Source organism: Medicago truncatula, chromosome 4, assembly GCF_003473485.1.
Source record: "Medicago truncatula cultivar Jemalong A17 chromosome 4, MtrunA17r5.0-ANR, whole genome shotgun sequence".
Lineage (NCBI taxonomy): Eukaryota > Viridiplantae > Streptophyta > Magnoliopsida > Fabales > Fabaceae > Medicago > Medicago truncatula.
Genome location: NC_053045.1, coordinates 57,563,107 through 57,587,542, shown reverse-complemented (window position 1 = coordinate 57,587,542; position 24,436 = coordinate 57,563,107). Strand labels below are relative to the sequence as shown.

The 24,436-nt window shown below is 33.6% G+C and overlaps 1 protein-coding gene and 1 pseudogene across 2 annotated transcripts; both read right to left on the bottom strand.

Annotated features, from left to right (window-relative positions):
* Positions 1 to 141: 141 nt before the first annotated feature.
* LOC11415119 (protein ALWAYS EARLY 3) lies at positions 142 to 21,179 on the bottom strand. 2 transcript variants are annotated; one of them, XM_013602792.3, is made up of 21 exons: positions 21,016 to 21,179; positions 19,220 to 19,370; positions 18,848 to 18,946; positions 18,523 to 18,585; positions 16,501 to 16,578; positions 15,423 to 15,606; positions 13,110 to 13,360; positions 12,641 to 13,019; positions 11,578 to 11,655; positions 10,866 to 10,970; positions 9,835 to 10,019; positions 9,663 to 9,713; positions 7,306 to 7,635; positions 7,039 to 7,217; positions 6,113 to 6,395; positions 4,618 to 4,827; positions 3,867 to 4,028; positions 3,592 to 3,735; positions 3,252 to 3,476; positions 2,161 to 2,454; positions 142 to 690 (listed from the first exon to the last, which is right to left on the bottom strand). In XM_013602792.3, the coding sequence occupies exons 2-21, from the start codon at positions 19,349 to 19,351 to the stop codon at positions 526 to 528; spliced, it is 3,597 nt and encodes a 1,198-aa protein (XP_013458246.1). In that variant the 5' UTR covers positions 19,352 to 19,370; positions 21,016 to 21,179; the 3' UTR covers positions 142 to 525. The 2 variants fall into 2 exon arrangements, with proteins under 2 accessions (XP_013458246.1, XP_003609635.2); XM_003609587.4 differs by lacking the exon at positions 10,866 to 10,970 and having other exon boundaries at positions 21,016 to 21,178.
* A 1,207-nt stretch (positions 21,180 to 22,386) lies between these two features.
* Positions 22,387 to 23,470, bottom strand: LOC11412690 (60S ribosomal protein L27a-3-like; annotated as a pseudogene).
* Between the last annotated feature and the right edge of the window lie 966 nt (positions 23,471 to 24,436).

The window sequence follows — 24,436 nt, the reverse complement described above, 5'->3', positions numbered from 1 at the left end:
CATACTACAAATAGTTAGGGCTAATTTGAGGACGGGTTACAAAGACATAGACCAATTTGGTGGTTCAGTCCAAAGATAACTGAACCTTGTCAAAAATTTGGGTTGAGAGACCGGTGCAATAGTTTGGAATAAAGAAGGACAGTTCCAAATTATTAACTTTATTGAAATGCTTAAATTGGCAAAGTGGGGCTACAACTGCTCCTGACAAGTTCCAATTCACATCAAATCAACGTTGAAATCGTTAATGTGCTCATATCATACATAGTGCTTGTGCTGCTGAATAGGACAAGCTACATACTAGCCCTTTCTTATGATATGATCTTCAACAATAATAATACAATATGTACATCTGAAAAGAGATTAAAATATGGTATACAATCTTCCCTTTTCATTTGGCTACAATTGTAGTATACAGAGTTTATAATTATCTCCCCATCAATGTCTCATGAATCCCCATGGAACTCAAGTCATTGTGAGACGAACTTGACTAATATCAGAGATTTACAAAGGATGAAGGAGTCTGAGCTAGGTAGGTATGAGTGCCAATATCTGATTTCTTATGATACCCATGCATTTCTGTATCTCACCATATATTGGTAGATTCTTTGAACAAAATGGCTGCAAACTGGTAACAGCGGAATCTAATACCTGCGCAACATCAGCTGGGGGAAATTGTCTTTCCGTACACTTCTGCATTTTGTTTTAACAAAGATGTATCATGATGCAGGTAAAAGATTCTTAAACAGGACAACTCATTGATGTCTGTGTTTCCTACTGGCGAACTGGTCAATATTTAATTAATCTCTTTATACTCAGAATTTCTTTTGTAGTATGTGAGCGTTTAGATAAAGCTCTCTTTGTCTAAACCTATTTTTTTTGTCAAGTAGCCTAGTGGCTAGAGCCCACACAATTAAATTGTGGAGAAGTGGAGTGTCCAGGGTTCGAACCCCGGCTCCTACATATAATATGCAATATCCTTACCAACTGAGCTAAGCTCATGGGGATGTCTAACCTATTTTATTCATAGAATAAAAGACAGTTTTTGAATTAACAGAGGTGGCAAGAACAATATTAAATAGACTAGACAAAACAGAAGTTTGAAATTTAAAATATCCAGAAGAAATTAATCAAATTTCAGTAGTGTAGGAAAAAAAAAATAGATTCGGGTAACAAATATAATAAAGTCCAAGTTAGCAGATAATATTGCACTGCAGTATGAACAAATTTATCACCTATAGTAGGGGTTCAGATCTACTATAACCAAACAGCATCCCTATCCTAATTTCCTAAGTTGCTGCATTTATTACATAATTAATGACCCATTCATCAATTGGATCACTAATTTTTTGAGCTAACTTCAGTGGCTTTTTTTACAGGATAATATAGTTATGGGTCTTGTTAACAAGTGCCCTCGGGGCACTCTTTAAGGATTCCAAAAGAAGAAGTTATTTTATAAAAAAAGTCAAATATTTCGATTTCCGATGCATTGATTACACATATTTTCATGATAAGTTACTATTTAAAGGCCTTAACTAGTGCCCCGGGGGCACCAGTTAACATTTCCCTATAGTTATTATTGGTTATATAGCATAGTTTTAAAAAATTGCTCCTTTAAATGAATGACATATTAGTAGAGAGAAAAGTAAAATAAGACACTGTCACACCGTCGGTCACTTTAGGTTTACAAATTTATTCTGATAGAGAAAAAAAAAAGTTAAACAGCTGCCATATTTGGTAGCACTTGAACTGATTTTTTTTCCTTTTGGCTAAAACATTTTTTTGACATAGTTTGAAATAAAAACTTCAAAAATAAAATAAGGGAACATCGGAAGCATATAGTATGGACCTCTATCAAACGGAGAACTCTATCTCATACAGGATATTGACTACCATAAATTGGACATATCCCACATCAGTTTCACAAAATACAAAAATACCTCACCAAGAAATTATAATAATAGACATCATATATATTTTTTTAAAAAGCAAAAAGCACTGGATAAGATTGTCGGTATCAATGGTAAAAAATGGTTTGTGGTTACCACAGAATCAGATCTCGTAAACTACACAAAATGCAAACAACTAATGAACAGAAAATAGTGGGGAGATTGACTGAAAATTCTTGCAGTGAACAGATAATTCAGTGGTCATATGATTTACCTGAATCATGAGCAGTGTAGCTAGACAATGAGATATGAGTTCTGAGGGGATTTTCATTTCATTTTGGTCAGACGAACTGTTAAGTTCATCATCTTGTACAGGACACCTTGCCAAAATGTTTAATGTGCTGCTAGCAGTCAATTGATCACGAGAAGCCAAAGTAATAGAATCTATGGCCAGAAAATTTGTGGCTGAAGCAGTAGAGTCATCAACCGAAAGCCGGTTATTGATAAAATTTATTACATCCTCAACTCTTTCAACCTTACTTTCTGTCTTTCTGAAAACTGACATTGCCTGCAATGGTTTTTATGAGACTATAGTCAAACATAGATCACCAGATCACTGTCACCAAGAAAATTGAAAATGATACCATAAAGAAAGGTCACTATACTAATGTATTTTAGTTGAGTCATCAAGGAAGAAATGAAAAAAATCAATAATAGAAGTGAATCTTTACTGACTGTCCATCAGCAGGCAATGCTTCAAAATATTTTTGCTTGGAATTATAAAAATCCTCTTATCCAAACAAGAAATTTACCCTGTATTCTAGTTATATATTTATCATCTCCTTAACATTTCTCTCTTTCAGTAATCCAAATTAATCCTCCCTAAAAGACGAGGCATTTGACCTTTAACAGATGAGGCCAAACTGTAACTGTCTAGTGCAGTGTATGCAGGTCATGTTATACATCAAAATGAGAGCAAGTTTCAAACATTTGGCTTAAGTAGTAAATATTACAGTTACAGTATATCATATATAAAGTAAGTGTTTTGTTTGAAATGAATACATGTTCCTGTTAGGATTATAGAATAACGGGAAATAATAGTTAAAGTAGTTTAAGAGTTGTTAAAGAATTAGTTAGTTAGTTAGTTAGTTGAGGTTGTTATAGAGAGTATGTGTATAAATAAGAGAACACAGGGTAGAAAGCATCTTTTGAATATTGTATAGGGTGTGAATAGAGTAACAACTCTATTGTGAAGGGCAAACCCTTGGAGGAGAGGTTTTCTCCTTTCAATAATTTTTCTTTGAAATTCCATTTTTCCAACAGTTCCATTTACTAATTAGGCGCAAAGAAAGCAGCGTTCTATACCTGAGTAGCTTGAACAACCATGGTTCGGGCTTTTCTTCTAGAACTTTCAACAATTTCAGCTATGTGACTTTGAGATATAGATTCTTGGTTGTGGCAAGCTGAGCAATTGGAAGAGCTAGCGTGACCACCAGGATCCTCTAAATTTGCAATGGGCTTCAATGACAAAACTGAGGAGCTTGCTTGATATGCATTGCGTTGCCTCAAGCAAAATAAGCTAGAAGAAACCTGCAGAAGCGGCAATCAACACATGCAATTGTAAATTATTCAAATTGGAACAGTAAGGTGAAAAAGTAGAAAACAAAGGATTAAATTCTTCTTAGTGGTCCATCAAGATTCATGCCTGTTCATTTGCTTCAGTTAATTGCTTTAGTACTGAAGCATAATTCCTTTTAAAAGGTTCCGAATCTTTCACCGAGTTCTCTCCGTATTTCTGGCTTTCTGATACCCCATCATTCATGTGCTTCAGTTCCGACAACACAAGTTCCTAGAAGTTCAAAATTAACAGCTCAAACTCACTTTCGAAAATGGGTTTTCAACAGTTGATATTTTCTTTTTATTATTAAGTTATAACAAAAGAGTGACAGAAGAAAAAACCAAGATGCTTTCAGGTAGTACCTTCTTTTCTAGAGCACGAGTCAATTCTGAAATAGCTAATATATCAGCTTCTTTTGATTGGAGTTGTTCAAGAAAGGAAGAATGAGAACTTGATGCTGATTGGCCATTACAGATCTCACTGCCCGCAACTTTTGCTTGTGATTTGCAGCTTGAAGAAAAACCCTACGGAAAAAAGGGGGTGAAATTACTCGTTATGGGTAAAAAAGAGTTTGAATTTATTCACTAATAGCAAACTACTCATTATTTAATTCTTTTGATCATTATTTATTGCTTGTTTATTAAACATAATAGGTTACTTGTTTTTTTACTAAATATACTTGTTAACAAACACAGGATAAATACTTTTATTCATCATGGCACAGACAATTACAGATATGTTATCAAAATCATCTATAATCGAAGGAATTTAATTACTTTAATCAAACAAAATAGTTTACAAACAGTATGTGTTTGATTGAAGTAACTAAAATAGTAAGAATTTTTAATTCCTCAAAAATGTTAATTATATAAAACCAAATCATCACCATAACAGAATCTAATGTCAATCTCGAAATAAATTTGCACATGTTTTAATGAAGTACGACTTACACAGGTGATGACTCTGTGGTAAGAGTTTAGCCTTGTAACCTCAAGGTACAAAGTTCAAATCCCCTCGGGGACGGTTGTAAAATGGTTATTAGTGACACTTTAATTTAAAAAAAATCTTGATTCCCCAATTTTTTTTAAAAATATAAACTAAAGTACTGCTTACATGCATAGCGGATGGTACACAGCGACCTTTAATGGCATCTGACTTCTCAGTTGGGGACAACATTGTGTGCTCAGAGATCTTTCTTTCTGTTAGTTTCCCATTGTGCGTAAGATCTCTAAGGTTCTCATTCATTCTAGCAGGAGTAATATGGTGTCTTATCAGAGACATGGGCATATTTTCAGATGGATACAAAGGCATGCAGTCAATATCCTGCAATATTAAAAGATTTATGTCACATTATGCTATTATTTTGGGAAAACAACCAATCAATCACACTATCTAACGACGGTAATGGGAAAACAGGACCAAAAGCAGGATGGAAGAGCAATGCAAATATTCAAAACCAAATAAACAGTATTCAAAATATCCAATATTAGTGCTTTTTTGTTAAAAAAAATGTACTCACAATTTTAAATGTTTAAGAAATTTTATATGAATTAGATAATTTTAAGTGATTTTCTCAAAATTATAAAAAGAAGCCTGTATCTGATTTCACAGATTATGAAATACAAAATCAAAGTTTCTCCCTAATTCTAACGCTCACACACACAGATATATATATATATATATATATATATGTAAGTCAAATGACTTACACCAAATCTCAACCACTCATGAATTAATCCGGTGGTAAATAATACACTTCATTTTAAAAGTTTACACATCCAAACACATTGATCTTTTCTCCTCTTTCTCAAACTTGTTGTCTGAGATCGGAAACTTGCGGTTGCAATTGGAACTTGTTGTAGACACCGTTGTTTGGAATCGCCATCAAAATTCTCAACCATGTGTCTACATACGAGCTAATATACAGTAGAAATTTCCGATTAAGAAACATTCAGTAGTAACCACATGGATCATGATACCCATATACGATGATGAATGAAAATGCAAAAGGGTATCAAATAGAAAAGGTGAAATTAAAATTTTAAATTACTTTCTGTTCATAAAATTGAATTAATCTCATGATATTTTCACCAAAAAGAAGTTGGAGATTTGTTAAAGACCGAGAAAACACGGTATAGATTGAAGGAATTAATTAAGAGATCAGCAAGACCAATGCATATATAAGGACGGTAATGGGAAAACAGGACCAAAAGCAGGATGGAAGAGCAATGCAAATATATATATATATATATATATATATATATATCACAAACACACTCTTTTCAGAGGTTATCCAAACGAACCCTTAGTGCATGTATTGGATTATTTTGCCATCATAGTACCGCGAGATCATATATAAAATAGGGATTTTGATGAGCTTGATCTTTTACTATCCTATCACCTGTGTATAACCAATTTCAAATATTGCAAAATTACTAAATACAATCTGAAATAAATTTCATTTGATGTAATAAAATACCTACCCCAAATATTGCAAAATTACCAAATACAATCTATGTATATGATGGAATTTTAATAATAGCAATAATAACAATGGCAGGCCAATGCATAAGGCTCAGGCCATTCGTCAAAAGAGAGGGAAACATACCATGACAAATTCAACCCCAAGTTCATGCTGGTCAAACTGAACCCGGTATCTACAATGGTCAACAGTCAGTATACTTCCATCATGAATCTCCCTTGTCTTTGGATGGATAGCAATAACACGCTGCCCAACAATTAATGGCTGGGCCAAATCAGCAGGTAGGCCTTCCTTGGTACCAGCAAGAACTTCAGCATAATGTGATCTGACAGATTCCCGGTACTGATTAAGTTTATGTTTTTCTTCTGTCAAAAATTGCTCTGAAAATCTTCGTGGTCTACCAAGAGAACTGCATAAGAGTAGCATATAAATGAAGTAGTTTGTGAAGTACCAATTCATCTCAAAATCTAAGTGCCTATCCAGATGATATCCAAATTTACGTTTGAGGCATTTTTCATTCACCAAGATCAAGTTTTGATGTAGTTGAAGTTGTTTGAGTGACATTTTATGTTCATCAAAAGTAAGTTTGCGGTGAGTAGATATTGTTTTGGGTGTGGAATCCACAAAATCTATCTACACTTGCCTTAAAAAATTTGGTCCTTGTAAAGTTACTCTTAAATTATCAAAATTAATTCTGCCAAAATTAATTACAATGAATTTTACAAAATAGATTAAAATGATTTTTTTTTTTTTCAAAATTAATTCTGCCAAAATTCAAAACAGAGGGGCCCAAAGTTGTTACTTGTTAGGGGAAGATGCGTGAATGACTCCTCAGTCCTCAGATAAATCTTAAGGATATACAAAGATTGATGAAATCATGACCACTTGGTAGTAATGGCTCTAGTACTATATGCCAATAACAAATTCAACCCAAAAAGCTTATACCATCATCAAGTGGAACTATATGAAAGCTTTTATATCTTTACAAGATTTAATCTACAATGTGATAGTAGTATAGGAAGAAGTAAACATAAGCATTTAACATCAAATACCTTCTAATGACTCCCCACTCAATACGAGTCAATCTGGGAACATGACCCAGTCCAACATGTTCTAAGTATTCTACAAACTCTCTCTTTGAAAACCATGGATAATCAATAGCACTATAAAACCATTCAGAGATGCACCATCGCCGCGTTTGATGTGAAGACAGACAATTAATAAGCATTCCCTGTGGTAAAAAAAAAAAAATCATATATTTCCAATATAAGATTAAAAATTCAATAAATGTCGCCGTGCACAAATGGCAGAAAATTAACCTTATGACGTTCCATACTATTTCTCCAGTATAAAGCGATGGATTTATCATGTTGACCACTAAAATTATTTTCAGACATTGTATGATCTTGTTGTACCATTGGTTTTGGTTTTTCCATCTTTCTTCTAGGTCGGACTCTGTTTGCTTGACCGACTTGGTTAGTAGACAAAAAAATTATGGGGGAAAAGGATGAATCACCCCTTTCTGCTTTGTCAACGATATTTGAAGACATATTTCCTAGGGATTTCACCATATTTAGGTTTCTGGAATGAGCTGTACTAACAGATGACCGCTTGCCTTTAACCGTGGACTTCTTCACCTCATCAGTAACCTACAATGTAAATATTGGATAAGGTAAGTGAGTATACAAGCATATACAAGACAATACCAAGTGAAATGTGTATAAGACATACTTTTTGGCAAAGCAAGGCAGTTTAATATAGAAGGTGAAATACAGAGAAGAAAATTCCAAAAGCCAAATGTAACCAATAACCACATTTAATGTAGAATAGATAATGTAAAAATATGATACATAGTTGATAAACTGCAACTTAGTGGACTTTTGAGTGATACTTTGGCCCATTTTTAGAGAAATTATAAGATATGGCTGGTAAAAATAACTAGTAGTCGCATATTGAAATTACAAAGGAAGGAGAATTTAAGAGGTGAGTTGTCATATAAAACAGAAGTGCGGTGCAAGTTAAAGGGGAGGAGAAAGATGGATGTTTTGTACGAGACCGAGAGAGAGACTTTGAAAGTGCTTGGAGATGAAGAAAGGTGTCTCAAGTTTTTGAGCAAAGATTCCCTCCTCGTTTAGGGTTTTTAACTTTTATTCTTCTTTCTTAACTTCATGAACACCATTGCTATTGATTTGATTTTCTTTATGACAATGAGCAACTAAGCTATCTTCTAGGGTCGTTGGTGGATCTTGTGATTGAGATACCCTTTACTATGTATTAACTTTCTATTCTAATTTTATATTGAATGCTTCTTATTATTCTAATTGAATTCTCCTAATTCTCTAATCACATGTTAGGATTGACCACTCTTTATATGCTTTTAATCAATTAATTGTAAGTGATCAGGTACAATTAATTGCTAGATATATAGGATAATTGGAGTTAGGATGTTTGCATGACCAAACCTAGATTCTATTCTTTGAATCATTTAACCTGTTGGGCCTTAATGCTTTCCCTAATTCATATTTTTTTGAATGCCCAAACAATGAATTAATGGAGGAAAAGAGTATTTTCAATGTGTGACCAGGCGTTGTTAATAGAATTAGTTGAGGAATTAATAATTGGGAATAATTATGTACTCATATAGAACTAGCATTGGGGGTTATTGAAGTTACATAGTGAAACCATGACCCTATAACTGCTCTATTAAATTCCCTTAATCGAGTTGTTATTGTCATTCTAATAGTTGTGATTCGTTACTTCGAAATTTGAATCAAACATTGTTTTCGGTAGTCTAAATAATATAGGGTCTTGTTAACTTAATAATTGTTAATCCAGCAGATACGATAATCTTTCATACTACTACACTAGTGGATTTTGCGCAGCAATAGTAGAGATGTGATAAAACCATAAATATACAATATGCCCCCTTGCAAAACTATCCAAAAAATTTAAGCTGTTATGTAAAGGCTTATTAGTGCTTTTGTTACATCTCTAAGATCCTAACAAGTCAAAATTAACAAGTATATAACTGTTACTGTTTAGACTTTATAGAAAGTACTGCATAAGGTGGGAAAAGCATTGACATGCATGTCTTTCAGCCATAATATAAAAACTAAAGAAAAACAAGCTTTATGAATACCAATTTAAAACACTGGGTCATAGATGTCTTATGAAATAATTGTGAACATTGTCATACTTTAACTAAATATGGAAAATAAATTGAGGAAACAACCTGTTATCAACTGAGACTGGCTAGTGTGTTTTACCACAAACATAAATTGGTAACACTAACACGTAAGAGCATAAGGCATTTTAAATGGCAACTACACACATTAGATCCTTATATTTAACTTACTTTAACGTGTGTCTTCTTCATCAAATCAAACTTAAATCATGACCTAGAAATTTCATTTTTTATTTTAGTCAATTTCAATCGCAAGTTTGCAACCATCAAATTCAAGACAAAAGTCTCATCAAAAATTATTTATTTATTTTTTAACAAGAGTCTCATCTCATCAAATATTAACAGTAAGATTGGGTGGCATTTCCATCCAATGTTACCAGTTCTGCTTAAAATCAAAACTAGTTGGAAAAAAAAAGAGAGAATAAACAGGGACCTCTTCAGAAATGTGAGTCAAATTATATATTCATCAGGTAATAATAAATAATTTCATACCTTGATTTTCTGGGAACCACTTAAAGGAGAACCAGTATGTGTTTCATCATTCTGCAACAAACAAGATATTTCTTACTTGCGAACTATATGCCAAAATACCAGACAGAAAATGTAGAGAAATTGAGAAACCATCAATTTTACAATTGAATGTTGGAAAATAATCTGTTCTTACATTTAAAGTAAGAGATTTTTGTTTTCTTTTCCTGCTTCCAGCACTGAGCTGGTATGCTCCCTCTGCTTTGGGAGCAGCATCTCCTTTATCAGAAAAAACCTTGCCCGATTTTCTTGAACTGTTTCCGTTATCTGTTTCCATTTTAGACTCATCAAGGTTTCCTTCATTGAACTGCACAAATGATTCTGAGACACAGACGATAGTATTTGAAAAAGTTACACGATCATAAAGTATAATGGAAAAGGATAGTCATAAAATAAATAGATATTTTCTTTATGGTAAAAAGAGCAAAGTTGTAACATACTGTGCCATTTTATGAATATCTAAAAGCATACAGGAAAGAAAATGATATGGTAAAACAGCCCGAAAAAAAAAAAAAAATTATCAACTGACTGAAGCATGTAAAATGTTATTTTGAATAACTATAATAAAAAATGTACCAGGTTAAGAAGTTTCATAGTCTCCAGCAAATTAAAAAGAAACTTAGTTTTTTTTATTTTGAATGGCAAATGTTAGTATGTTAATTGTTGTGTTAGTATTTTCAACCTTGCCATGTTTCGAACCCTAGACCTTTAACTCCTTAACTCCTTTAATCTCGTAACTCAACCAAGTGAGCTACCTATCCCCCCAGGAAACTCGGTTAATGAATTATTAAAGAAAGAAGAAAGGTCTCACTCAAGGGAAGATTTTGGCTGGGTTAGAGATAATTGTTATGCTGAATTACAATGGTAAGATAGTTGGTTCAGAGGGTAGTAGCTAGTGAGATGATAAAGACAAGCTACACTCAAAAGCAAAAGGAAATAATAAATGAAGTCATTTAAGATTTTTCTTTGAGGTAGATGGGATCATCAGTATTTCTGTAAATCAAGTATAAAGAAGTCCTTTTAGTCGGCCCCCCATTTTCGGCAAGCAAATCATTTGTTGATATAGACCTTTAGAGTTGGAAGAGGCTGTTCGATATGCCTTCATGGAATGAAAAAAATAAAGAATTAAGAACCTATACCTATATGTTCTTAGAATAGATTTCTTACCAAACTGTTGAAAGCTAATTATTAATGTGTTTGAGTCAGAGCTTGTGAAAATTGGAGCACAATTTCCTCCTTTATAGCTCAGGCACCAAAATGTTAAATGAAAAACTAAAAAAAAAACAAGATTTAGAGTCAATTAGATTCTTGGCACACAGCCTGCTTAAGATTAAAAAGATATTATTCAATGCTGATGCAGAGTATCATCCCAGCCGAGGAAGCAACTATGACAAGAACCCCAGCGAGAGGTGAAAGCATCCTATCACAAATATACAGTGTAAAAGAGATCCTCAAAAGGGCAAACACTCCTCTCCAAGCATTCATATTATTATGCATGTCATTATCTAGAACTTTTAATTCAAAAGTCAGAGCTCAATGACTCTTAAATGGAAGATTCAAATTGTAAATTAGGAGACAACATTTAGGCTTACCAAACACAAATCCTTCTACCCAAAAACCAGAACATTTTGCATGATGGGAAATACTCCCACTGATATTTTTGAGTTAATGATAATGAAAGGTCAGATGTGAGATCATTTATGTCAAATAAAGGAGGGAAAAGGAATGTGGTTAGTGCATATAATTACATAACCACTGAAATTAGATGGTAGTCTTTGCAAGTTTCTTATTAATTATTATTGATCCACAGGAAAGGCAGAAGGAATAGTTTAAATGAAAGTGATCAAAGATTATTGAGTCAAAAACATAAATGTCTTACCAGTGTCAGGGTTTGTTTCTGGCATCATCAAAGATAGATCAGCCAAAGTTTTCAGAGCATCAAAAGCCGAACCTTCATCTACAGAAAGAGAAACACCGAGAATAAGAAGTGATTGGGGGGTGAATGCAATCATAAATTTTTTAATTTGATTAGGAGTAACAAATTAAAGCCTAGGAAAACGGTAAAAGGAAAAGACACACTACCACCTACGAATGTATGATTCAATCAAAACATATAACCTATTCCTGTCCAAATAAATTTAGGTTACACAATCAAATATCAAGGTTTGAAGTTTAAAACCGAGCAATGTGCTAGATACTGTATCAACTAAAATCTAATTCAATTTATCTATCTTGCATGCCACTCAATAATGAATTCTAATCCAATTGGTTTTCCTTTCCTGTTCGGACAACACCAAATGCATCGTGCAACAACTGTAACGCACCAAAATCATAATCTCTAGGCTAACTTATGCCAAAATCTTCCAATGAAATAATAGGCCGATATAACAGAAAATTGAAAGAATATATCAGAAAAATAAAAGAAAAAAGATGTAACCACAAACCAATAGATAAAACAACTAGAACATCATGCTTAAATAGAACATATATCAGCCAGAGTTGGAGCTTTTGCAGCATCTAGTTTACTATCAGATAGTTTAGTCCCTTGGAAAGAAGGTAGATTTCTATGTCCCTTCTGTAGTTCTGTAACTTCTCTTTCGCTTATTAATTAAAATAAATAGTTAAAAAGTTTTTCCCTAGTTTTTCCCAGAAGAGAGGATAGTCCCCCTCTAACACTGACTACGACTTATTAAGGAAAAAAAGCAATATAATCCGGAGTCTAAGATCCTTCTTTCAGTGAGAAAAAAATAGTAAGCTTTGCTTCATGACAGAAACACCAGGTACCAACCAAGTTGCCCCATCTTTGTTCCTTTTACATCATAAAGCATATCATACTTGTTTAATAAGACAGTTAAGCCAAGCACAAAATTTTAGTTAGAAATAGCAAGCCAAGCTGATAAAAGGAAAACCAACTTTATGAATCAAATGCAATTACAAAATACCTTCCTCAAAATGTTGCTTTTTACTTTTCTTTCTGGGACCCTTGTAAGAAGACCTCACACTTTTTGCATTTGCAAAATCTGTGTCAAAATTGGACTTGAAGGAACTCTGGTTTTTTCCATCATCGGTTCCACTGGAGGCCTCCTTTATGTCATTCAAATGCTTGTTTGTATTTTTCTGGGGTTCTAAACTCTTTCTGTAGTGTTTTATTCCCTTTTCCTGGTTCCTTACTCTTCCAGTATTTTCTCTACTGTTCCGATGAATTAATTTTCCAGAATAATCTCCATTATCACCTTCTGTGCTTCCTAAACTCAACTCAGAACTAGCTTCATCCATGTCAGATTTGCGAAACTTTGCTCCAACTATTCCTGATTTAACATGCTGAAAATCATAACCGCCTAGAATAAGTTATAATTTTAAAGAAATAATGTAACACAAAAGGACAACTGAGGTTATAGATGTAACTTTTACCTTCTTCCCACTTTTCAGATTGGGTGATGGCATGTTTTTCTTGTTTGGCGATCCAACTTTTTTTGAAGAACCACCTCTCTGTGAAGCCTCTGATAATGCTAATGCAATTTTATGAGTGACATCAGTTGTATCAATCATTTGTTTGGAGTCCTGCCTAGCAGATGAAAAAAACTTTCCCTCATTATCTTTGCCAATAGAATATGAAATAGGGACACGGGGAGTCCTTTTTCGAACAGCATGAGGCCTAATTCCTGATATGATATCACAAAACAGTAAGGGAAATAATATATATTGGAGTCCTGCCTAACAACAACAACAATAACAATAACAATAACAATAACAATAACAATAACAATAAAATAACAATAATAATAATAACAATAATAATAATAATAATAATAATAATAATAATAATAAAGGGAAATAATATATATTTCAACAAACTCCATATCTTTAAAAAAAAAAAAAACTCCATATTATTAAACATTAAATAAATTCTTCAAAGATTAGAAGCCATACACAATAACAGAAAGAGCCAAATTTGTATGCAAATTTTATAAGAAAAATAATATTCTCATATTCATTACTGTGCAATCTACAGTAGGAAACATAGTTAGAATTGGTTAAGACGAGAGATAACCAATATGTTACAAATTTGAAAGCTAAGGGACAGAATAAGGGATAAAGAAACAGCCTCCCTGTCACAATCAGAATTTTTAATTCAGATTTTATTCTAACTAATAATTCATTTATAGCAAACTTCAACACCTCCCTCAAGTTGTATATCTATCACGCCTAGCTTGCTTATAATACGTTCCAAATTAACTAGGAATAGTTCTTTACTTAGGATATCTGCCACCTGTTGTACAATTGAAACAAATGGCATACATATAGGTCTGTCAGCTTTTATGAAATGTCAGTCAATTTCTACATGTCTAGTTCTATCACATAGTACTGAAATTCGGACAATACTTATTGCAACCATGTTGCGAAGATGTAATTTTTTGGTATGTTTATAGGCATCCTTAATTGTTCAAGAAGCACTTTTAGCCATAACATCCCACAGATCCCATGATCCATATCTCTAAATTCTACTTCAGCTCTGGTCCTTTCTACCATGTTCTACTTTTGGCTTCTCCAAGTAACTAAGTTACTCCGTACAGCTTGCAGTGACTTGACATTGACCTTTATCCATGATAGATCCTGCCCAGTCATCGTCTGTGTAGGCCTCAAAGGTCTATTGTGTGGTATTTTTTCAGAAAAAACCTTTGCCTGGGGCACATAAAGATTACAAGGAAGATGAATGTTAAATACAATTTACAGGGTAAGTAATTAAGCTATCTCTATTCCCTAAGATGCATTGGACCTATTTTTCTTGTTGCACGTTGAATCTTAACTACTCGAGAAGTGGAAAATTAATGAGGTCTAGGATAGTGGAACATTAATGAGATTTATTTACTACCAGAAAAGATAAAGAGCTTCTCCATAACCCTCCCCTCCAAGAACCTTTTCTCCCTCCTTACAAATGAGAGTATCCCTTCAGCCTAGACAGTGTGGCTGCCATTAGCTAGACAATTGTTGCAACAAATGAAACATTATATGGCAAGGATGAGGCAGAAGACACGCACTACCGATTCAAACTCTTCAGTGGTGGCTACGGACCTCATGGACACGGCCCTATTTTAGGGGGAATGTAGATGCAGCATTTCTTCACCCAAGACTTTCTGCTGAGTATAAAAAACACGGACTCCACCTCACATGAGGAGCCCATGTTTTCTGGGGATTTTGGGATGAGTGTCTCGGAATCATTGAATGTTAGGTGCTTGTGGAATTAAAGAAAGTGGTTTAGTGGGAGCAAATGTTTGGGTTTTCTCATACCAGCAGCAGAAGTTGGATTGGCTCCAGAGTGTGTGTGTATTCCTTTTGTTTTTGAGATGGTATTTTGAGTCTACATCGAGGGCAGAAACCCCATATACTCATTGGAGAAAAGAAGGTCTCGCAACGGAGCGAAACACACCAAAAATAACAATTAGTTCATGATCCTTCTTTTTTATCAAAACCTTTATAAAAATATTTTACCAAAAAACATTTAGCTTAAAACTACTACACAGCTTCTACTTCACTTTTAAAGTTCTTTTTAGTTTGAACCTTAAAGTAGTTAAGCCCTAAAAGTTAGCTATAAATTTTTCAACTAGACATCATCAGTTTTTATTAAACATAGCCTTAAGGATTCAAAAACCAAAACAAACAGAGAGTTAAATGAGAAAATTTAGGCAAAGTAATGTTCACATGTAATCAAACATATTAACTCACCAGAATGCCTCTTCTTCAACAATGACAGGCAACCATCATCCGATGCAACAGAATGTGGCTGCGAATGATCTGAAAAGTGTCCATCTACTGCTTTATTGTCATTTGGCTTTCCCCGTGGACGTTTTTTAGACTTTTTCATTATTTCTGAATCTTCATTGCTTTCTTTTCCACTGTCACTTCCTCCCTGCCAATTAAAATTACTCAGACCTTAATTGCTTATGGATATTTGTTAGAGACTAGAGTTAGCGGTTGAAATTTATACAAAAAATTATAAGCAATGTTGACTTAAACCAGATACATCTTAACATCCTTTACACTTGAGTGAAATTAATCTTATCAAGGAGCCTTTTCTCTATGGCCTGGCAGACCAACCTTGTGGGAAAAGGCTTCATTGTTATTGTTGTCCTTGTGAGCCTTCTCTTTCGGTGATTTATTTTCTAGGGACAGTGTGGGGTAGGAAAGCAGAGGTTCGAGATCAATAAACTGATTATTACTTCCCAAATACAGCTTTAATTAAACAGACAGAAGATAATTACTGCCAGCATCCACCTCTGTCGCAATCGATAATATACAAATAACATGTGGTTGTTTATATAATTTTTTATGAAATAAATTCTTCTGAAATCAAAAGCATTGAAAAATAAATAAACCCTCAACATTTAGGTCATAAAATTCAGCTGTTTATTGTCCTTCGTATTGGAACATCCTATATTATCCTTTCAGTTCTTTCTACTCATTGACGTGTATGTGGATGTATTTCTTTAGATAGAAAAGAGACTCTTTAGATTTCCCGTATAACGGAGCCAAATGAAAGTGAAGTACAATGTACCTGAGATCATGACGCGTGCTAGTTAAACTGAATAGGAAATCTCAGTAAAAAAAGTGGCATATTGTTTACATTACCAATTTTAAGAAAACTCCTTTTGGAATAATACAACTTATTTTCATTAAACAACTGGTGAAAAGGATTTGAAGAGGGGGGAGGAGGGTAATCTTTAAAATAGCATCTGAAAATGAAAGCAGGAACGCTGATTTAAATGTTCACTAAAACTTACCAAAAGATTAAATTAGTTCTTACCAGAATACTATAATGGTCTGTCATCATTGCTATCAGCCCAACCACAGAAGCAGTGCCCTCTGGAAGAGACAGGTATGCCTACAAATAACACAAAGAATAGTATGTTTTACAAAAAATATACCACACTGTATATTGAGATGTATCCCTTAATCATATGACATCAACTGATAATTCAGTAAAACGTAACATAAATATAGATCTTTTGGGGGATAGCCAATAGCAATGATTGGTCACATAAGTCATTCATTCTGGTCCAAAAGCTAGAAGAAAATCTCAGGAAGAAATGATTCTCGTACTACTGCTTAAACATTTAAAACAGACATTTACAAAATAATTTAGCTAACTTTGTAGACTTCCATTGTCTCTTTTCTATCTCCTTTTATTGTTCATCATATAAATCTCCAGGTAGGCATTTGTTTCGAGTCATGAAAAATAACTCCCACGTATAACTTTAAGAGGAATATAATTGATGTGAATCTATAAAGCATGGACACTCCTCGGATAAGGCGTGTCCCGGTGTTGGACACGTGTCGTGTCCGACACCGACACTTTTAATTACACTGAATTATGTGATTTTTTTCAAATTATTAGCTGTGTCGGCGTGTCACTGTCCGAGTCGTGTCCGTGTCCGTGCTTCATAGATGTGAATCCTATTCTATGCATAGTCACGTGGTTTGCCATTCGCTCTGGCAACTGGTACGGGTTTGGTTACGTGGTACGCAACTCTTGAAGTATTGGCTATGTGGAGGGAATACATCTCTGGTATGTTATTTGGGCTCGTGGTACATTTTAATGTTTTTATCAGTACGCTACCAATAAATTTTTATCTAGATTAGTTAAAAAAAATAAAGTACATGCTAATAAGATATAAAATATCAATAAAAATTAACTTAAAATATTAAAAGATGAAAATAGGAGTCTTAAAATATTTTAATGTTAATAATCATGTGTGGTTGTTTTTATAGGAAAGACTAATTATTAAATTGATTAATATGTAAAAAAAAAAAATTGTTTAATTAAAAATTTAACAATTATAAAATTAAAATAAACAAAGCTCAACATCTTACAATAATAGAGTAAGAGTATTCCCAAATTGAGTATTGGCAGTAGCCTTTATTATAAGCTTTCAAGGAAACAAATGAGAAAAGTCCCACATCGAAAGTGTCTAAAAAATAGAGAGGGTGATTCACTATAAATATGCAGTGTGTGACGCGATAAGGAGTAAGTTTGGGATTGAAGATATTTTGCTTCTAAAAAGTTGAAGGATCTTCTCCTTATAGTCAATATAGGAGTCTATGATCACATTTCAGTCTGAGTGGGTTATATTCCAAGTCAAATGGGAGACCGTTCTTTCTTGTTTTCTTGTCGGTGGCTTTTTATGAATTGTACACGGATTTTTGCGAGCAAATTCGTGAAAGTACTGTGAATTGGTACGGGCGTACCAATTCGCAGTTCCCAGTTACAGCAGCGAATTATGCTATCCCGGGTATATTATAAAAAAGGTGTTTGGCACACATTTTAATATTCCTAGGTAAGTTGGTAGCTATAAGAGTTTTCCAAAAAAGCAAAAAAAATCCCCTGGAAATCCACCTTCACACTCTCCTACATGGGAATATCGAAAGTTATCAGGAATAACTTGTTCTTAACCTTGTAACAAACATGGATATTCGTTCCTACCCATGTATTCCCGGAATGTGATGCCTAAACTTGAAACAAATCCTTTGCAGAGTAGCAAACATAACCAAAGCACTCGTTTAAAACAGATAGTATGAAGGGTAGAAAACCTGTTTTCCAGCTGTGTGGGAAAAGACACAAAACAACTCCAGAAAGGGTTTATAAAAAATAAAATAAAAACTCTAGCAAGGGTAAGATTACAAAACTCACAATAAGTATATGTCTGTACATGAATGTTTAAGATATGTGTTTTATAATCCTTTTAAAAGTAAATAGTGAACACATGAGTTATGCATGTTGGAAATATAAGTAAGTTAATCAAGATGTTGACGCATGTGCTGCACTTACCCTGTTCTTAGTGTACAGGGCTTCTACCATTTCCATGGTCCTATTACGTACTGCAAGAGCAACCTGTAAACATAGTAAAAATGTACCTGAAGGATGATGTCTTTGGTAATTACATTGCACTATGAAATAGAAGTGCATTAAAGAAGGTAGGTTCACAAAACAAGATACAATCATGATCTTGCAACTTTCCATAGAAATTCTAGCGGTATTTACTAGATATATAGCTCATTTATAGTTTATTAGACAGAAAACTGAGAGCTGGACTTGATTTTTAACCTGTATTCAATAAAAATCACCTTATTATCAGTAGAAAACTATAACTAACCTTCTTCCAATCTTTCCCATATTCACGGTAAGCTTCATAGAAACGCTCAAGCTCCGCCTTACTCCATTGTGGTCCTAACATATCAGCCAATTTTCTCTTCTGCATAGCATTGAAATTTTACGAACTAAGAAATAAAATCCTGACGAATTTTATCAAACATTTCTTTTAATTTTTTAACACCTAATTTGAAATTGACAAAATTCTTTTTTTCTTCTAAACAAAAAAGAACTATGATGAATTATTTTCCGCTCGATTGAAGGAGCATGCTCAAATAGGCCAAAAAAAATTGAAAATGGAAACTTTATTTCCCATATTCTGGAAACATGTAAACAAAAAGAATTTTGTCTCAAATAAGTTAAGAAACAAATTCACCTTCTGAATACCAGGACAAGCCTTCTGCCTATTCCTGCCGGTATTTGCTGCATCTTTATCTTTACTAGCTGCAGCCTCACGAATATTAGAGAACCTCTTATTTACACTTCTAGATTTCCTGGTAGGGCCCATGACTGATTTCCTTGATTGTCTGAAAATCACGAAAAAGGATAAGAAATTTCAATTGCATCCTACCACCAAAAAGTGATATATAGAGAAATCATAGAAAATTAGGCTCTAGATGTGACAATCCAACACTTGTAGATGTAAAACATTCACATAGAATACATCAGCATTTGACTGCATGTTTTACATCTACAACTATAATACTCCCTCCGTCTCACAATAATTGTCTCTTTACCATTTTTTCTTTTTCTCAAAATAATTGTCACTTTAGAAATCAATGCAACATTTATTACTTTTTTCCATTATTATACCCTTATTTATTGAATTTCATCCAACTTAATTACTCCACTAACTACAATTAATAAGGGTATTTTAGTAAATTATATTAATTTTACCATTGAAATCAACACAAATAATCATTTCCTTAATAATCGTGCAAAAACCTTAAACGACTATAATTTAGAGACGGAGGGAGTATATGATAATAATTAACAGAGCACCACCGTTCAAGCTATTAATGCCAACTTGAGCATCGATTTGAGCACTAATCATTTGTCTGTATATATTAGGCAAGGTGGTAGCAGAATTTACGAATACATACTAAATAACAAAAGCAACCAAGGTTTTTTTCACAGGGTGGTTCAAACTACAAACAAGTTAAACAACTTAAACAGAAATTAGAGTCTGAATACTTAATTAGACAAAAACAACACTTCCGACAAAGAAAGCTTAACGCCAACTGCTCTTGCCCTGTTCGGGAAGTGATGTACCAATGATTATCAGTAATAGACAGAGGTCCTTAGCTCGACTGACCTTCAACTTATTGATCAAACTACAACTACGCTTCCAAGTCCATATTCCCACCTAGACCAGAAAAATATAAGATGTGCATATCGAACTCTCTAATCTGAATACTCAATAGTTACCATTTAAAAAAAAAAAAAAAAAAAAAAACTGCTTAATAAACTGTTTCACTATCTTCTTCTGCCAATGGTAATCCACGAGAAATATGCAATCACGCATACATAACAATTAACAACAGAATCAAAACCTATAAACGCGACCGGATCATCACAGAGTAAAGATAAAAATTCCAACAAAGCAAAGGATTGACATTTAACAGTATCTAATTCCACGCTCTATATATTACCTAATCTAACAGACACAAACCCATGGAAAATTCAACGACTTAAAAATTTCTCAATTACCAGTGATCCCTCGATTTTCCCGACAACAAATAGAAAATTGAACATCAAAGCTTGAATTTGTTCAATTCAGCTCTAAATTAGAAAGCAAAATTAAAATCACAGCTACAGCGTAATTTGAGAAAGAAACAAACAGTTGCATGTGAAGAAATTCAAAATTCAAAATTAAAAAACCGCGCTGAAATAAAAATCCTTCGATAAAGGTAATCGAATTAGTTTATCCCTAAGATTAAATCATAACCACGCATTTTACTTTATCGAAGTAAATTCAGAAAATGAAAGAATTGGAATATTTTGATGAAATGAAGGTTTGATCTTAGAAAGGGAAAATAAGAACGGAGAATTGAAATTGGGAATCAAAGAAAGAAGAAGAAAAGCGCTTAAGAATAAGTGAAATTGAAAATGAAAAAAGTGAAGTAAGAAGAAGAAGAAAATTGAGTTGATGAGAAAAGAAGCTTAACTCACCGAAGCGATCGATGAAGGAGAATCGATTATGTGGATTATAGATTAATTGAATTGATGGAGGAAGGGATCTAGTGTGATGATGATGGTGAAGTTGAACGACAACAACTACTTGTCTTCTTGTTTTTGCTGGCGTTAACTAAACTAAACTAGATAAATGGAATCGGGGGCATAACCGCGAAACTTTAAAATAATACTTCCATTTGGTTTAGAGGGTGAAAGTCCAATTAACACGTTTGAGGTTAACTACTGCCGAGATTTTCCGCAGTTAATTGTCGGGGATCTTCCGCTACAAATCTGCAGAAGCTCTCTCATTCATTTATTCATCCAATCTTTCAAAAAAATTTCAAACCTCTCTCACAAATCTCTCTAAAAAACCCAACCAAATTTAATTGTTATAAATGTTTTTATTTTTTAGTTTTTGAGTAGATTTACATGGTATAATTCATTTTTAGAGTAAATGTTAGTTGCTTAATTTAGTTAAAATGTTTGTATGATGTTTATGTTATAGTTTAAAATTTTATGATTATATTTTAATTTGGTGTTTTATATTTATTTTTTTATTTTAGTTTTTAATTAGATTTACATGTTATAAATCAGTTTTAGATTAGATGTTAGTTGATTAATTTAGTTAAAATGTTTGCATGATGATTATGTTATAGTTTAAAGGGTTAAATATGTTTTTTGTCCCTACATTTTGCTCTACTTTAAATAATAGTCCTTACATTTCAATAAATATTTTTAAAATCCTTACATTTTACTTCCGTTAACACAAATGGTCCCTGCCGCCAATTTCTTCCTAGTCATCAAACGGAATGCTTGTGTGGCATAAGGATGGATCCCACTTTGTGTATGTAGCATGTATATTGTAAATATAAATATATATATATATATATATATATATATATATATGGATTTGCTAGAACACACCCACTAGTTTTTATGTGAGAGTGTTTTAGCAACCTACACCTTAAGGTGTATTTAACGGCAAAAGTTATGGTGCATAAGTTATTTCCTTATGCACCGTGCATAAACACATCACAACCATCAAATTTCTTTTATTTTGAACAAAAATGGTTTTGGCTCACTTTGGGGGTGTAGGAAGCAATTATGTTGGGATTTATGCACGGTGCATAAGGATTTCCTTATGCACCATAACCACTCCCGTATTTAACTACTTTTTAGTTATAAGTTGCTAAAACACACCTTCTAAAAAATAAGTAGGTGTATCCTAGCAAATGCCTATAGAAGTTGCTAACGTACACCCACTTATTTTTTAGAAGGTGTGTTTTAGCAACATTCACCTTAAGGTGTATTTAACAACTTTTTAGTTATATCTTTGCTAAAACACACCTTAATAAAAACTAGTGGGTATATCTAATGGACCTGAACCAGATTGACCTTCATCTTTCTCATCTTGCTTCTAAATTCATTAGAAGCAATATCAACATTAATCTAAATGGATTTCTTCCTTTTGTTTTTTTAAATCCCAAAAATATTGCATAACATAGATCTCAATTACAACAACAAAATCAAACAAAATTAAAAAGGGCTAAAAACCCTAATTCGTTCGAAACAAAATGTCATACACAAAAAATAAGCAGCAAGAACACCAGCACCAACAACTTCCTTGTTCTTCTTCTCAGCAATCTTCGAAATCAGCTTAGTCTTAACAACAAAAGGTTGATTCTGAGGCAAAACATATTTTCCAAGAACTTAAAGTACCCAAATTAAGTAACATCAATCACAGGACCTTTGTTCTCCTTCAAAGCTTTTTCCTTCACATCTTTTGGAATGAGAGAAGCGATCTTGTCGATGTAACCTGGATGATACTTGTCGAAGAGGATACGGTGATGGTTCATTCCTTCGTCGTTACCACGATCTTTGGATGCTTGCGATGCTTTCCGATATGACCGTGACCGGCGCTCCCATGATCTCCCTTCTTCCTGTTCTTCTTAAAGCGGGTCGTCAACTTGGTGAGGTTTTGCTTTGGATGCGGTGGAGCGCCGAGAGGATGGGAGTTTCGATTTGTGATGGAGCGGTGCTTACGGCAACGAGAGTGACGAAGATGGTTGTGGTGCGGTGGCTGGACGGTGGAGGGACGAGGGTGGTGTAAGAGGGAGGGTGGTTCCAAGAGAGAGAGAGCATGGTGGAAAATGATTTTACGGTTGTGAATTTTGGAATGGAGCTTGCAGCAAAATTGAGCATGGTGGAAAAAGAGAAATGATATTTGTACAACCTTTTTGTAACAACTTTTTGACAACTTTCTCTCTCATACTCACAATATTTTCTTATTCTCTCTCTTCCTTTTTCTCTCTCCATTGTTTTTAACCAATAAGAAAAGAGAAAAACAAAGTTGTCACTAAAGCTGTCCTTAAATGAATGTCAAAATATCATTGCTCGTGGAAAAATGATGACCATGGGTCAATTTCATATGAACCGGGTCAGATACAACCATTTTGGCCCAAACCCGGTTTTAATAAATTAAATAAAATATAAATATAGCCACGTCAGCATTCTGTTTGCTTATAAATTGACGGCAGGGACATTTTGTGTTAACGGAAGTAAAATGTAGGGATTTTAAAAACATTTATTGATATGTAAAGACTATTATTCAAAGTAGCGCAAAATATAGGGATAAAAAATATATTTAACTCTAGTTTAAAATTTTGGGGTTATTTTTTAATTTGCTGTTTTATATTTTTTTATTTTATTTTAGTAAGATTATATGATTTATTTTAAGAGTAAATATAAGTTGAATAATTTTGTTATATTTTACTTTATAACAAAAAAAATTATGTTGAACATAAGTTGAATGATTTATGTTATGGTATATGATTCATTTTTTTTTTATTTTAGTAAGAGTATATGATTTATAATTTTAGGGTTATTTTTATGATTTTTATAGTCTATGTATAATGTGCACATCAAGTGTTTGATGAAATGTTTGAATGAGTTTTTCATTGATTTTTTTTAATTTCTTATTGTGTAGATTTTGAAACAATGGCCGGGTGGATCGACGTACATGCACAATTCAACGGCGGAGAACCTCAGAGGTTGAAGGTTCGGTGCCTTGGTGTAACGTTAAGAGGTCTCAAGGATGAACTGACTGAATTCAACCAAGGAGTCAACCCCATAGACACAAGGAGGGTGGAACATGTTCGGTATAAATGTCCAGCGCTCGACGAGGGGAGATTATCATTCACTTGGATGGAATTAACGAACGACGAAAACGTGACGAGCATGTTCTGGGAGCACGGCATGTTCAAGTGGATCGATATGCGGGTGACGTTGCTGAGATCAACTGAAGAAATCATCAAAAGTTTGATTCTGCCATAAGATCGTCATTAGGTACGGAATGAATGCACCTTCCAGCTACAACAATTGTGTTACCTTTGAATGGGGTAATTCAAATTTGTCAAAC

Bases quoted from the DNA above. Each gene is read 5' to 3' on its own strand.
- LOC11415119 (XM_013602792.3), bottom strand. From the start codon at position 19,351: ATGGGCCCTACCAGGAAATCTAGAAGTGTAAATAAGAGGTTCTCTAAT. The intron at 18,947-19,219 runs GTGAATTTGTTT...AATGCTATGCAG, and splicing joins CTTGTCCTGGTATTCAGAAG to AAGAGAAAATTGGCTGATAT. The intron at 18,586-18,847 runs GTTAGTTATAGT...CTATGTTTACAG, and splicing joins ATGGGAAAGATTGGAAGAAG to GTTGCTCTTGCAGTACGTAA.